The sequence below is a fragment of the Scyliorhinus canicula genome, chromosome 18 (genome assembly GCF_902713615.1).
Source record: "Scyliorhinus canicula chromosome 18, sScyCan1.1, whole genome shotgun sequence".
Taxonomy (NCBI): Eukaryota; Metazoa; Chordata; class Chondrichthyes; order Carcharhiniformes; family Scyliorhinidae; genus Scyliorhinus; species Scyliorhinus canicula.
In genome coordinates, this window is record NC_052163.1 from 126,458,051 (window position 1) to 126,473,813 (window position 15,763).

Genomic DNA, 15,763 nt, shown 5'->3' on the forward strand with positions numbered 1-15,763 from the left:
CACGCTAAATTGCCCCCTAGCATCCAAAATAAAGATGCTTAGGTTAGATTAAGGATTATTGGGATAAGGCGGGGGAGTGACCTTGGATGGATGCTCTTTCAGGGGGTTGGTGCAAACCCGATGGGCTGAATTGACTCCTTCTGCACTGTAGAGATTCTGTGAACCAGCAGTGACATTTCAGGATATTCACCATCTGACCAGCATAAACCTATGGAGAAATTTTAATTAAACAATACAGGATTGTTATTCGCCATTTTTCTGATTGCAATTATTTATTATAAATAACAATTTTCTGTAATCAGACAAATTCCATACAGCTCAACAAAGTGAATCATTCAAGTAACAGGCAAAATGAAATTCCTCAATTCCTCTTAGTTTTCAGACATGGGGTCACAACAGGTTTTCACTAAATTTGTAGAGAAGTGAAAGCTGTATTCATCATATTTTGGTACCAAAAGAAATCCCAACGTAACGTAGGATGCCAGCGGAATGAGGTTTCAATAATAAGGACCGTTGTCCTGAAATGAATAAAAAACAGCAAGCTAGAAAGTGGAGGCAAAGTCCTGTCCAAAACCCCAATTATTCCGCTGTAGGGATTTTCTTCCACTTACTGTCACTTTTCACTCATCAGAGTTGCTGACTTACAACTATGTTATTAAGGTCGTGGTAACTGTCACAATGAGCTGGTCCTGGCCTTTAAAAGGCAAGAATGGTTGCTAAAAATAGATTGGAGATTGATTAGAAACAGTTTACTTTTGGAAAATGCTTGCATCTATATGTCTCAAATTAAAATCGAGATGGGATTGCATTTAGTGCGAAGCAACAACTTTGAGGTGGGAAGGACAGTGCGGCTGTTCAGGTATTCAATTCATTGCTGCGACCTTCCGTTTCACACAAGATCCTGTGTCCCGTGGCCCTGAGAACAAACATTTGCAGAACTGGAGCTCCGTAGAAAGGAAACCCTTGTGAAAGGATGACTGAAAACTGAAATAGAAACTGAAAAAAATAGTTGAATGTTCTTGGTTGCTTTTTCCAGTTTACATAGGCATACATAATTAGAAACAAGTTTTCATTTAATTCCTCTAGGATGATGGTGTTACTTTGACCATGCAAAGCACTTGATCCTCAGGCAGAAATGGAGTTGAATATTGACTGTGGTAGTTTATCTCAAGTTTTCACTGATCATATCGTAAGTGTGCAATGATTTATACAGGTCCGCTGTACAAAATTTCACGGAAACAATAATTTCCTTCCCCAGCATAGGTCCGCCGTGTGTCCAGTGAACAGCTGGGGAATTCTGCTGGATTCAAGAGGCAGACATTCTTCGATCATCCCAGCATTCTGACATCTTCAGCTGAAGAAATAGGTAGATTCTTTTACCTTCTCCAGATCAAATTCACCTGAAAGAAAACACAAACTATCAGTCCTGCACACCGAGTGGGTCAGGAAGGCTGAACTGATGCAAATTGGAAATGGAAAATTCACATTTTTCATATCATTCATTAAACTTTCATTCATCCATTTCAGGAAACATTTCTAAAACAATTCAAACATGCAACATGAATACACATTCCAAACTTTTAATAGTTAATGTTTCATGAATAGAATATGCGAAAGCTTTGAATAAAGTTTTTTAAATGTGGATTAAAGATTAAATGCTGCATATTGAGACTTAGTAATTTTAATGAACTGACAGTGGTCGGCGCGGTGGCATAGTGGTTAGCACTACTGCCTCAGTTTGATTCCGGCCTTGGGGTCTGTGTGGAGTTTGCATGTTCTCCACGTGTCTGCGTGGGTTTCCTCCGGGTGCTCTGGCTTCCTCCCACAGTCCAAAGATGTGCAGGTTAGGTGGATTGACCGTGATCAATGCATGGGGTTACGGGGATAGGGCGGGGGAGTGGGCCTAGGGGGTAGGGCATGCTTTTGCAGTGTCGGTGCAGAATTGATGGGCTGAAAGGCCTCCTTCGCACTGTAGGATTCTATGGATCATTACTTGAACGGTCATCTCTAAACAATAGCCTTTTCTCAATTTATGAAATTTGGTGACGAGTACAGTTATTTCTTCCTCAAGGAAAGTACTATTGATTCAGAAGTGTCACTGATGTCGAATCTCACATTTTCAAAGGATTTTAATATCCAGATTTAGTGGAAAACAAAGCTGAAAATGAGCCATGGTCAGTCACTGATGGTCTTTTATGAATGATTTTTCAAGTTTTGATACAGGCATGGTTCTCCAAGCTGAGGTGCTGTTCCTGACCTTGAATTTCAGAATCTCAGCTGGAGGTGAAGGTCACAATGGGTTCTCCCTCTTCCTATCCACCCAACCTCCCAAAAGCAGATCCAAAAACTAGGATACAGAGGGGGTGATTCTCCGGCTACATTGAGCCCAGTGGCTGAGTACCCCTCTACATTTATTTCAGGGTGTTGAGCGGGGTCCTTCAGGGGAGATGGGGGTCAGGGGCTTGGGTTGGAGTGCCTCAGCTGGGGGCTCTTTCCCGGGATGGGGGTTGTGTGGCGAGTCTTCCCTCTGTAGCATTGAAAATCTTTGAACTCAGATGAAGTTGAAAGTCTTTTCTCTGTAGCCTTCAAACCTTTGATGTATCTCCCAGCCTGTCAATATCCATGATCTGTCAGATGCAAATGAAGGTAAAGGTCTTCCCTTTGATGTGTTGGTAAACTTTGAAATACTTTTCTCACGTTAAATTTCATTCCCCTTTTACATTTTCAAGCCTCTGAGCTTACTGAGAAGCCTAAAAGCTTTGAATTGCATTGTTTACATTCAAATTAATTATCCTTTGCCTTTTACAAGCCTTTTGATTGACAGATCCAGGCTATTACAAAGGCGGAGTAGCTGTATTCATTTTTATAGTTCTTCACATTCCATTAACTCTGAAGTGCTTCCTCTTTCGATCAGGTGGTTTCTAACTGCAGTTTTTCATAGAAGCTAGTTTTGTTATTCTGAAATGCTTCTGAAAAGAGTTGTTGTTTTGAACCAAAATTTTTCAAAGAGTGTGTTTCTTTGTTCTCAAGTCCTTCCTAGAAAGAGCAGCCGGTATTTCTAACCATAGTTTTTAATAAAGAGGCTGTTTCTTTGTTTTGAAGTCCTTCCCTGAAAGGCCAGGTGTTCGGAGTGCTGCCTCCTGGCATCCTGGCCAGGTTGCTACTGCCAAGGTGTCAGGGGCAGTGTCAACCAGGGCAGGTATAAACGGAGTACTGAGGGGGTGAGGGAAGAGGAGCCTGAAAGGGAGACCATGAGGGTCGGGGGGAGGAGAGGTTTGGCAAATGCTCACTTGTGGGGGAGGGGGTCAATGCCAGTGATTGGGGAGGTTCCTTGCCTGCGATTGAACGGGGGCTCCTTTTACAGTGATTGGAATGGGGGAGGGGGTTATTCGGAGAACCCCGATCTCGGAGGATCCAGCCTCACTGGCATCTTATCTTCCACATCACGTTTTCAGCACAAATATCTCTGGGTCTAAATTTTTTTTGAAGTGTGGGTGGATTGTGATCTTAACCGTGACAATCCATCCAGCAAGGTGAGGAAAGGTACTGGATAAACCTGTGCAAATTGCACTTTCATTACACCGGCCCTCCGTTACTTGCCATTTTTATGCAGCAGTTTGCATAGGATAAGCTAGGATTCATCAGTGAAATATTGCTTCAACAATGACCATTTACTACTTTGTTCTCTGGGAATAAACTGTAGACAACACAGAAAATTACCAGATGTCTTCATTCAGCTCATTAAAATACTCTTTCATATTTTTGAAGGAGACATATTCACATTTTTTGACTGAGAGTTGCAAAGGGAATGCTAACTGGAGCACTTGACTGGCTATTGAGCCAGATTCTTGTGGTGACATAACAATTATCTGCAAACAGAAGGCAAGTGTGGGGCCCTTCTTAGCAAGTTTATCCAGCAAGATTCATGCACACTCCGTGTGTAGTGTTGTGTCAACTGATCTTACCCAGAATGATGGTAGGCACCACAGCTTGTGGTAGCTGCCCGGTTTTGGAAGGGGGAAAAAGTGGCCAGGGCTCCAGTACACATAGAAAATAGGTGCATGAGGTCATTTGGCCCTTTACGCCTGCGCTGCCATTCATTATAATGACTGATCATCCAATTCAGTAACCTGCTCCCGCCTTCCCCTTATATCCTTTGATCCCTTTAGCCCCAAGAGCTATATCAAACTCCTTGAAAACATACAATGTTTTGGCCTCAACCTTTCTGTGGTAGTGAATTCTACAGGCTCACCACTCTCTGGATGAAGAAATTTCTTCTCACCTCTGTCCTAAATGGTCCAGCCCGTATTCTTCGACTGTGACCTCTGGTTCTGGACTCCCCCGCCATCAGAACATCCTTCCTTCATCTACCCTGTCTAGTCTCTCTTCATACGTCAGTCCTGCCATCTCAGGAATCAGTCTTGCAAACCTTCACTCTACTCTCTCTACAGCAAGAATATCTTTCCTCAGATAAGAAAACCAAAACTGCACATAATATTCCAGGTGTGGTCTCACCAAGGCCCTGTATAATTGCAGCAAGACATCCCTGCTCCTGTACTCAAATCCTCTCTCTATGAAAGCCAACATATTATTTGCCTTCTTTACCGCATGCTGCACCTGCAAGATTACTTTCAGCGCCTGGTGTACAAGTACACCCAGATGTCATTGCACATTCCCCACTCTCAATCTACAGCTGCACCCTGCTGGAAGAGACCGTGCATGTGTTGAATGAGGGCAGGTTTGGATTCGGCTGTGGCAATTTCCATGGAAAACTGCATGCAACCACACTGTCCAGTTTTCTAACATAAATAATAACTACTTACATACGATGCAGGAGAGGGATCAGTGCCCACAGGAAAGGGTGTGGGAGCAACGAAGAAGTAACTGCTACATTTTTCAGAATTATGGTTATGGGTTATAATTATGTTTCAGGGTTATGGCCAAATGCAGGCAATTGGGACGCAGGACAGTTGGGGCCGAAGGCCTGTTTCAAGGTTAAACCTCTGACTCTATAAAATCAATCCCATCAAAAAATGGCGTACCTGGTTGAATATGATTAAGACAAATAATCATACTTAATGCTCATCAAGAAACTATGATTAAGCAGTTATTACACAGTTTTTAAAAAGATATTTAACTCAATCTTTTTTATCCAGTTACCTCTCAGAACGCTCTATTCTATTATACTTCAATATATAGTGTCCCTTTCAAAAAAAAGTACTCTAAAAAACCCCAGCACTTTATATAAAGAGTACATAGATTAATTTGACTCCGTGTAGATATGCCCTTCTAATCTAACGCCTGACTTAATTTTCTTCTTCATCCTAAAGTAGTTTTGTTCAGTACCTGTCTCCAGTACTTTAGAAGCGCTCGCAGTCAGTTTTTTGTAGTCCTGAAGCTTTTTGCTTTTTCGTCAGCACTGCAAAGACAGAAATATTTAGCTGAATCCGGTTTGAATGTTAACAGAAAAGGGCAGACACAGCAAGCATTTTAATTCATGTTTCTGATTGCTGGAAAAGCCATCTTTAATCAGATTATGATGTTTTGATTGACTGTGAAGAGAGCAATACTCCGAATGTTAAGCGATATTTGTTTTACGAGAAATTTGGAAAGATCTTGAAGAATGGGTTGCTGTGCAAGAACTACAAACTGTTCACAGGGGCAAACCTCCAAACACATGTACAATATTTTGTTCAGAAAACATGCAGATTGTCACCTCACAGGTTAAATGAGATTGGGCTAGGAAGCATCGATGAGGACCAATGCATCAATAACAATAACATATAGGTCCATTGTAAGACAGACAAAGGCTAGTTTTACTGAACTGCATTTCAAGGTTACCTGTAAATCATTTATTCAGGGCAATCATTCCATTGATCACGACACTTAAACAGCACATTCCCTAGGATAAGACAATGTCTTGAAAAGGTGCTTTCACAAGTCTCACAGCTAGGTAGAAAAGTCAGACTCAATTTACTGATTTCACATTAAATCTTGAAATTTACAAATGAAGGGCTAATTAAAAGCATTGCACTGTTTAATGCATACTGTACAGTAGTCCTGCGATACTGACAGCTTTGCACTGATTTTCAGCAGCTTATCAACACAGAAGCACTTATGTAAGAAGGCTATCAGGTCATTGATCTAACTCACAACACCAATTTGTATGTATACAGCAGCTTTAATGTGGAAAGCAGGCCATGGCATTTTACAGAAATGGGGATGAATAGGCAGATAAAGAGATAAAAGAACATACAACAAGCTACAATGCATGAATTAGGAGATGGAATAAATGGCTCTTGGGCATGTTTTAAAAGTGAACAGCAATGTGAAGGTGGACAGGGACTTTCAGAGTTCCAACAAGTACAGCTTAGGCATCTGTCACTAACAGATGAGCATTTCTTATTACTGTCTGCTAGCTCAGCATCATATGTTACAAATGTCCACCTGGTTCTGATATATACATTATCACGGCATCCTAACAATCATTTAAAAAATATATTTGACACCACTTGAAAAACATAATTAGTGTTAAAATTATTCGTATAATTAGCATTAATAATTAGCATAATTAGTATTAAAATTATAATTTGTGTTAAACAAGTGCATTAACTGAATGCTGTATCTCACTACTTTAGTCAGTATTTCCATTCAGCTGATAAGGCAAAATTATTTATTTGTCTTTTGTTAAGGTCAGAATAAAGGCTTGTATATTTTCATTTGAACATTTGAAGTACAAGACTGTTTGCATCTGGTTGTTTCAATTACGGAGAAAATAAAAAAAATCAGCTCATCCTGACTTTCATCAGTAAAGGTGGGCGACTCAGAAGTTTTCAATTATTTTGACTTTACATTTCAGTATACAATTTTTGCTCCCACTCCACTGCCACACACTATTCCCAAAGATTTCCATGCTCTCAGGTTGGTGATGACACATGTATGGGTTTTTGCACCTGGGATGTCTGCCTCCAAAACAGTGAAGTTTTGCTAAAACTTTACACGGTTCTAGTTAGACCAAACCTGGAATGCTGTGAACCGTTTTGGTCCCCTTATCTAAGGAAAGATACAATGGAATTGGAGGCAGCCCAGAGGAGGTTCATACGTTGATCCAGGTATGTTATGAAGAGAGGGTTGAGTAGGTTGAGCCTGGTATTCATTGGAGTTTAGAAGAATGAGAGGCGACCATATTGAGACATATAGGATTCCCAGGGGGCTTGACAGGGGAGATGCTGACTGATGTAGGAGAGTCCAGGAGCAGAGGACATAATCTCAGAGTAAGGGGTGGCCCATTTAAGACCAAGATGAGGAGGAATTTCTTCTCTCCGAGGGTAATGAATCTGTGGAATTCGTTAACGCAGAGGGCTGTAGCGGCTGGGTCGTTAAGTATGTTCGAAGCTTAGAAACACAGATTTTTAACAGTAAGGTAATCAAGGGTTATGGTGATAAGGCGGGAAAGTGGAGTTGAGGAGTATCATAAAAATCAGTCTTGGTTTCGTTGAATGGCGGAGCAGACTCGATGGACCAAATATGGTCTCATTCTGCACCTACATCTTATGGTCTTATTTCCTCTGTGCCCAGAACCCACAAAACTCTTATGCTGATGCATTCATTGGGATAACAACTCATTCTGCAAATGGTATTCTATGATTATGTTGCTAATAAAAGTTAAGAAATTTGCAGGCAATCCTGGAGAGAACACTTAAGACGTTGCAAAACCAATATAGAAAAATTAAGTACCCAAGGCATCCATTCTCACAAAGTATACATCATATAAAATTTATGGAAACAATTACTGTGAAAAGTTTTTTTCTCATGCAACATCCTACTGCGTACTATTCAATAATAAGAAGAAATAACGTAGAAGAGAATATCTACCTTATTCATGATATCGACTGTATATGCGTGTGTCCAGAAGCAGTCATGGACAGAGACAAATGTTATCCCAGCACTGAAAAGACAAAGTTACAGCAATAAAATCTTCCAATTGCTGCAATGATTTAGGATAAATCCAGTATTAAATTCCATCACCTTTCTATATACATTTAGTTTGTTACCATGCTTTATGACTAAAGCATACTTTAGTCTCTAAAACTTTACATTCCTACCCCTTCTTCACCCTAAATCAGCACCTCAAGAATTCTCTCATCAGCCTTCTGCTCACATTTCAAAAACTTTGATATTGTAAACTCCCACAGCCCACTTCTTCCCCCTCAGTTCTCCTAATATCTCCACTATATCTCCAATGGCATGGTGGTACAGTGGTTAGCACTGCTGCATCACAGCTCTAGGGACCCAGGTTCGATTTGGCCTTGGGTGACTGTGTGGAGTTTGCAGTTTCTCCCCGTTTGTGGGGGTTTCCCCCGGGTGCCCCAGTTTCCTCCCACGGTCCAAAGATGTGCAGGTGAGGTGGATTTTGTGTGACAAATTGTCTACGTTACAGAGATAGGGTGGAGGTGTGGGCCTAGGTAGGGTGCTCTTTCCAAGGGTTGTTGCAGATGATTGGCTGAGTGGCCTCCTTCTGTACTCTATCATTCTAACTCAAACGCCACTGTCTGTTCCAGTGAATTTGCTTCAAGATCAATATATTTAGGCCCTTGTGCTCCCCCATATTCAAACGATTATCCTTGTCTGCACTGTCCATTCTACTTTAGATTAGTGCTTCATGACCACTCCATTGCCAGTCACCATGCTCCTGCCCTGTGATCCTCTCCGAGGAGCATCTGAGTTTAGCTACCTTCCTCATGAAAACTTAAGTCTTGCCTTTTTCTTTTACTGCCAGATGTTTACATCCTCACTCCTTACTTATTCTTTTGTGTAAGGAGGGTTATGTAAAACCAACCTGACTTCAGCCATATTATGAACATTAACAACTTTGGCAGTGGAGTCAGTGAGTACGAAGCTGTCATTCCTAAAATGTTTTTAAATAACATTTGTTATTACCCAATTCTTTCTTTTCCAATTAAGGGGCAATTTAGCATGGCCAATCCACCTCCCCTGCACATCATCTTGGGTTGTGGGGATGAAACCCACGCAGACACGGGGAGAATGTGCAAACTCCACACGGACAGTGACCCGGCGCCATGAGGCAGCAGTGCTAACCACTGTGCCACCATGTCGTCCATATAAAATATTTAATTTAAAAAAAAATCTTAACTGTCACAAGTAGGCTTACATTAACACTTTAATCAAGTGGACTTTCCTTTGCAACAGCTGCGTTAGGTGTACTAAATGCCCAGGTTGCACAGTCGCTATCACTTTCCAGTCAAGGGGGGACGGACGGACAGCTAAACCTAAGAGGAAAGAAAGGCGAACCACAGGGGGGGGGGGGAAAGACGGGAAGAATGGCAGAAGTGGAGGTGTGCGCGAGACGGCAGCGAGATCCGTCCGGGAGAAGCAAGCGACAAACACCAAACCCATTCAAGTATTGCCCACTATAATTAATTCTCCAGCACTCGAGTGTATATTTAACTCCCCAGTCTCCACCCCCCCCCCCCCCCCCCCCCCCCCCCGCAAACAGTCGCCTACTTATGTGTTGTAAATTATTTTGCCAGGTGTACAGAGTTGCTGCTGTTGAGCTGGTGCACAATACCCTACCAATTATTCTATTTTATTTTTTATTGTTTTTTTTTACTATTTTCTTTTCTTTGGTATGTTTGGGTGTGCCCTACTCTTCTATATATGTGTATATATATATATGTTTCTTATCCTGTGTACGTAACGGTGAATATACTTTGTTCAAAAATCCAATAAAAAACATTAATTATAAAAAAGTTTCAGTTTAATAAAAAAACAAAAACAAAACATTAAAATACTGCATTAGACTTAAAAATATTAAAAGCTTACAAAATAATGTATCAGAAATAGCTGGTCCAGAATGGACCAAACCACCACCAACATTACCCAACTACATGCACAAATATAATCTCAATTTCCTTTATTTGAAATCTCACAATAGCTTGTCATTATATGAATAGATGATATGATTGATAGTATGAAATGACTTGATGTACAAACACATGGATCTGACCCGATCTAAAACTATACAAGACTCTCATGTGCCCGAAGCTGACTTTATAGATTTATTGTCATGTGTACCGAGGTACAGTGAAAAATATTGTTCTGCGTACAGTCCAAACAGATCACTCCATCCATGAAAACATAGAACATACGATAAATATGTGAGGATATATAATGAAAATATATAAACACGAGGTTGACTAGAGTCATACCAAGTCTTGCAGGTCTTACTTATGAGGCACAGCTGCACGAGGTAAGACCATTTATTTTACACAAGGCAGGTTTAGAAGGGACAGCAAAGTTTTTCTTCGAAATAGTTAAGGGAATGGGATACAGGTTATTTGAAACGGATAAGGAATAAAGCCGCAGGGGCCGTGCCTATAAAATATGTGGGCAAATAATTAGGTTCGACATCAGAAAACATTTTTGCTTGCTGATGGTAACCATCCTCTGGAACAACATGCCGAGTTACGTGCCCTGCATAGTCCTTTAGAAGGCAACCTAACAGGATTCTGAAAGTGGAATAGTTCCAATTATATGGGTTAAATTTCTAATCAGTTGAGACTGCAATGAGTCATAGGCAACCAGGAACTCCAAGAGTTTGTTTGTGGATCTTTTGTGAATTATCCTAAGTTTTTTTTTCTCCATTTTTGTTTTCTTTTCCGCAGGAAATAGCATTTCTAGGGGGGGCTAGCTGGTCTACGAGATCTACAATCAGCTCGATGTGCCTGATAAAAGAGTCTTTTGAGCCACTCTTCATTTCAACGCTGCAATGAAGTAAATTCAAAATGCCTGAAAACACCCTTGAGTTCCACAATATGAGTGACTAATGTCAAGGAAAATAAAAGCAAATATAATGCAGCTTTATCTGTTCACAAGTGTAGTCACGTACAAGGTAATTTTACTTTGTTGAAAGATTAAACACGAGCCTTTCAAAATCTCAGTAATACCTTTTTGCTACTAGAAGTGCTGAGGTATTCTTCAGAGAGCTTGAAAACTGTACTTATAGCATACATACTTCAAAGTAATAAGACAATTAAAGGAGCAAAGTACTTTTTAAAGTATTAAACATGACTGTACATAAACATCCGGCGCATGCTAATTGAGATGGTCTGGTGGAAGGAAAAAGCAAATTAGTACAGATTTGAATACATTACGAAATTGTTTCCAAGCAATCACCCATTGAGAAATGATATCATGAACAGGTGTCAGTGGTTATTTTATAAAAATGCCCTGGGAACAAGTTGGTTGGAAAAATTACGTCAGAAAATAATTTTCAGTTTGCTCTCTGAGCTCATCTAATCTCACTACTGCGTGCCAGAATCTTAGATCGAACATTCATCGGCTATAGAACCATCCTGTTGATTGTGAAACAAATCTAATTTATTGCATGCTTATCTTACCAGCAGGAATGGGAGGGGAAAGCATTGCATTGGGGAGAAGCATAGCCACTATCATCCATCTGATTTCCAACCCCTTGCTGCTGTCCCAATCACTGATCAATTCGCCCTCAATAAGGTTTTATATACTTGACTTTTACAGCGAGTTTTAAAAATAATTTGATGCAAGTTAAGATCTGCTGCGTATACAAAATTCTTCTGAGGGAACATGACTGAGAGTTCCTAACAATTTTATGTGTTGACCTCTTTGGACCAAAATGGGCCAAGTTTATTATAATGGAGAACAAAGAAAGGGTCTCAAATATTTAATAAATATTTTAACTATTTTCCATGTTGGCACTGTTGCCACTAAATTACTAATTTAGCACCTTAAACACAAATCTAGGAAGACACAATAGAATTGGTGAAACAATTATGTAACTAGATCGCTTATACCTGTTTTAACATTTTGCTTGTACTTGGCTAAGAACAGGAACAAACTGAAGTATAAATTATCACAGCAGTAGATAATTAAAGGAGATGTAGTAAAAAATGCATAGATTTTGAAAATTTAGGAACTTAATGATCCAAAAGCATGATTTAAAGGCTACTTTAAAGAAAGTATCATGTAAAGAAAGCATGTAATAATAATAATCTTTATTGTCACAAATAGGCTTACATTGACACTGTAATGAAGTTACTGTGAAAAGGCCCTCGTCGTTACGCTCCGGCACCTGTTTGGGTACACCGAGGGAAATTCAGAATGTCCAAATTACCTAATAGCACATCTTTCGGGATTGTGGGAGGAAACCGGAGCACCCGGAGGAAACCCACGCAGGCACGGGGAGAACGTGCAGACTCCACACAGACACTGACCCAAGCCGGGAGTCGAACCTGGGACCCTGGAGCTGTGAAGCGACAGTGCTAACCACTGTGCTACCATGCTGCCACCATAAATAAAGCACAACATCCTAAGGAACAATATATTTTGTCAGTGATTATTTATAACCTTAAAAATAAAAATAACGGGCAGCACGGTGGTGCAGTGGTTAGCACTGCTGCCTCGCAGTGCTGAGGACCCGGGTTAGATCCGGGCCCTGAATCACTATGTGTGGAGTTTGCACATTCTCCCCTTGACTGCGTGAGTCTCACCCCCACAACCCAAAGATGTGCAGGATAGGTGGATTGGCCACGCTAAATTGCCCCTTCATTGGGAAAAAAAAAGAACTGGGTATTCGAAATTTATTAAAAAAAACAAATAAATAAAAATAATGGGGACAAACATTTAGTTGTGATGAGGTTCAAATTGCAGTATGGCTATCAGTCAATAGCTTACCTGTAGCAATAGAGTGCCGTTAGCATCATGTGAGTTGAGTCAAGAGAATGAATGAAATTTGGTGGAAAAGCATTCTTCTGCTTGACGGTGTCAGGTCGTCTGCAGTGAACAGAAAATGCAAGGTCAGAGTTTTCTGGAGCACCATCCGCTGGGGCTTTTGGAACATGCGGGTGAATCAATACTCCATATAATAGTGGTTTTAGATTACACAAAGTACAAAACATTATTTCCAATACAATTCAATGAGAATCACACATGATCCATAATATAATAAAAGTCAGCTTATGACATTCTATCCATAATAAGGTTACTTCCTGGGTGCATCTTTTAAAATCAAAATATTTATCGTGGCGCATGTCAAACAAATTAATATTTTTAAATAGCATAATTAATTGCATACCATTATCAACATTTCCCTGTTCCATTCCACCACTGAGCCACCAACCTATTTCACCCTCAGTCTTGGCAAAACCCAGATACCTTTCCTTTGTGGTTTGGGAGGGTAGGCAAGACCAAAAAGTCACCTCGACGCCTTAGAACTGCAGAAAGATGCAGTCATCACCTACTTGCCAAAGCCAAGATTGATCCTAGCCCATTACAGTTTCTCTCCAATACTATCAATTCCGGGAACGGTTCCTGCAGATTGAAAGGTAGCAAATGTAACTATTTAAAGGAGGGAGAAAGAAAACAGACCTGTTAGCCTGACATTAATAGGAGGGAAAATGCTAGAATCTATTATAAAGAATGGGATTATTGGACACTTCGAAAGCAATAGCAGGATTGGGCCGAGCCGACATGTACTTATGACTGGGAAAACATGTTTGACAAACCTGTTGGGAGTTTTCGGAGGATGTAACGAGCAGAATAGATAAGGGGGAACCAGTCACAATGGCGTCTTTGGATTTTCAAAAGGCTTTCAATAAGGTCCTACACAGGGGGGGTTAGTAAGCAAAATTGGAGCACATGGGATGATGGGTGAAGGAGAAAATGTGTTGTGAGGGAATTCCAACGCTTAGAGTCTAGGCACGACCACCAATGGTGGAAAACGCGCAAACCAGTGATGCTCAAGAGGCCAGGGTTAATTAAAACAGAATGATTTATTCATCCAATATTAATCAATAGTCCCAATAAAATATTGTGCATTACATGTCAAACTGGCGTATTGTTGTAAGATGGCACATTCTCTGTCATCTTATTTTGTCATCTTATTACCACATTTAACAATACTTTTTTTGCATCGTCACTTTCAACTCGACAAATTAATTTAAAGATGAAATGTTAAACTAATGCAGTAACCATGTGCTCCTCTGAGCTTAGGGAACACACAGAATATTTTCAAAAAATGTCAAAAGAATAAAAATTGCCTGAAAAAAATAAACTGGACAAGATGTCCATAGAAATGCAGTATAACAGGTCATTTTAGATTTCATTACTCAGATGAAAGAGAATGGAAGGCAGCAAAGGTTGCAGTTTACAGGTGACAGTGTTCAGTACTGCGATATTAGATTGATTCACTGCTGCAGGGGACCAACAGACCAAGGGCTTAGGGGATCATAGGACTGGAATGAACTCAAGATAGATGTGAAGAAAAGAGTAGCAAATCATAGCGAACGCATGGGACAAGACTGGCAAGTAAAAAAATAAATGAGTACACTATAAATAAAAGCCTTTCCCATATTAGTGCAAGTCATTCTTTAAAGCATAACCACATATTATAGTAATGTAGTAAAGATCCCACCATAGTGAGTATTTAACTATTTGAGGTTGATACTGTCAACCTGCCAGTTAGGATAGGACTGAGTTATAACCATTAGAATGAAAGACAAAAATAGCAGGAACTGTAATAAAATTATTTGCTTCATTCAATGTTGCTCATTAACACAGCCGCTTAGGGCAGCACGGTGGCACAGTGGTTAGCACAGCTGCCTTATGGCGCCAAGGTTCGATCCCGGCTCTGGGTCACTATCTGTGTGGAGTTTGCATATTCTCCTCCTGTTTGCATCAGTTTTGCCCCCACAACCCAAAGATGTGCAGGGTAGGTGGATTGGCCACGCTAAATTGCCCCTTAATTGGAAAAAATGAATTGGGTACTCTAAATTTTTATTTAAAAAAATTAACACAGCCGCGTAACAAGACATGTTAAAGAAGCTAAGGTTAAGTGGGTGGGCAAAGATCTGGCAAATACAGTATAATGTGGGCAAATGTGAAATTGTCCATTTTGCCCGGAAGAAAAAAAACCTTATTATCTAAAAGGAGAGATATTTAAGAGCTCTGAGGTGCAGATGGAACCAGACATCCCAGTGCATGAATCAGAAAAGGCTAGTATGCAGGTTCAGCAAGTAATTAGAAAAGCCAATGGAATGTAATTGTCTACTGCAAGGAGAATTATTATAAAAGTAGGGAGGTTATGCAGCAGTTGTACAGGGCATTGGTGAGACCACATCTGGAGTATTGCATATTGGAGGGTTTTTCAAAATGTGGGTCATGGGCAGGTGTCAGGAGGGTCGCAGAGTGATTGGTCCTGGCTTTCCTGCAGTGGTCCCAATTGCAGGAGAAGCGCCCAACAGCCGCTACCTGTTGGCAAGCAAGGCAAGAGAGCTGTGAAGATGGATCATTTTGTTACATGAAAGAGATGGCCAGGCACAAATAGGCAGAGTACCTTTTGGCTAGAAACCCGCTGCTCAGGAAGATCCAAGGCAAGACAGAGCAGTGCTGGTGTTAGCTCTGTACACAGCTCCAGGGCTTTTGATTAATAGCCTAAGAAGAAATTTAACTTGGGAACAAAGCAGTATAAAGATGATTTATTGAGGTATGGTTTTGCCAATTGTGCTAATGCAAATAAAGATGCAAAGCCTATGTGTGTTATATGCAGGGAAGTACTGGCAAATGCAAAAAGTTACCGATTTTGAAAGAGAAGTGCTGGTGAAAAATGCCTTTTGAGATTGAGACCCAGAGTCTGTTATTAACTGAGAGCTGACTCCAAATGAAAAGACTACCCTGCTGTATCTGACCTGTAACAGCACATTAGAAA

The 15,763-nt window shown here is 40.5% G+C and overlaps 1 protein-coding gene across 1 annotated transcript in view; it reads right to left on the minus strand.

The window, feature by feature from the left end:
* Nucleotides 1-253: 253 nt before the first annotated feature.
* The window catches only part of polrmt (polymerase (RNA) mitochondrial (DNA directed)), a 104,049-nt gene continuing 88,539 nt past the window's right edge, over nucleotides 254-15,763 (minus strand). Inside the window, 5 exon segments of the mRNA XM_038777044.1 lie at nucleotides 254-1,400; nucleotides 5,347-5,419; nucleotides 5,554-5,667; nucleotides 7,876-7,948; nucleotides 12,733-12,831. Coding sequence (XP_038632972.1) covers nucleotides 1,351-1,400; nucleotides 5,347-5,419; nucleotides 5,554-5,667; nucleotides 7,876-7,948; nucleotides 12,733-12,831 — 409 coding nt within the window. The 3' untranslated portion in view covers nucleotides 254-1,350.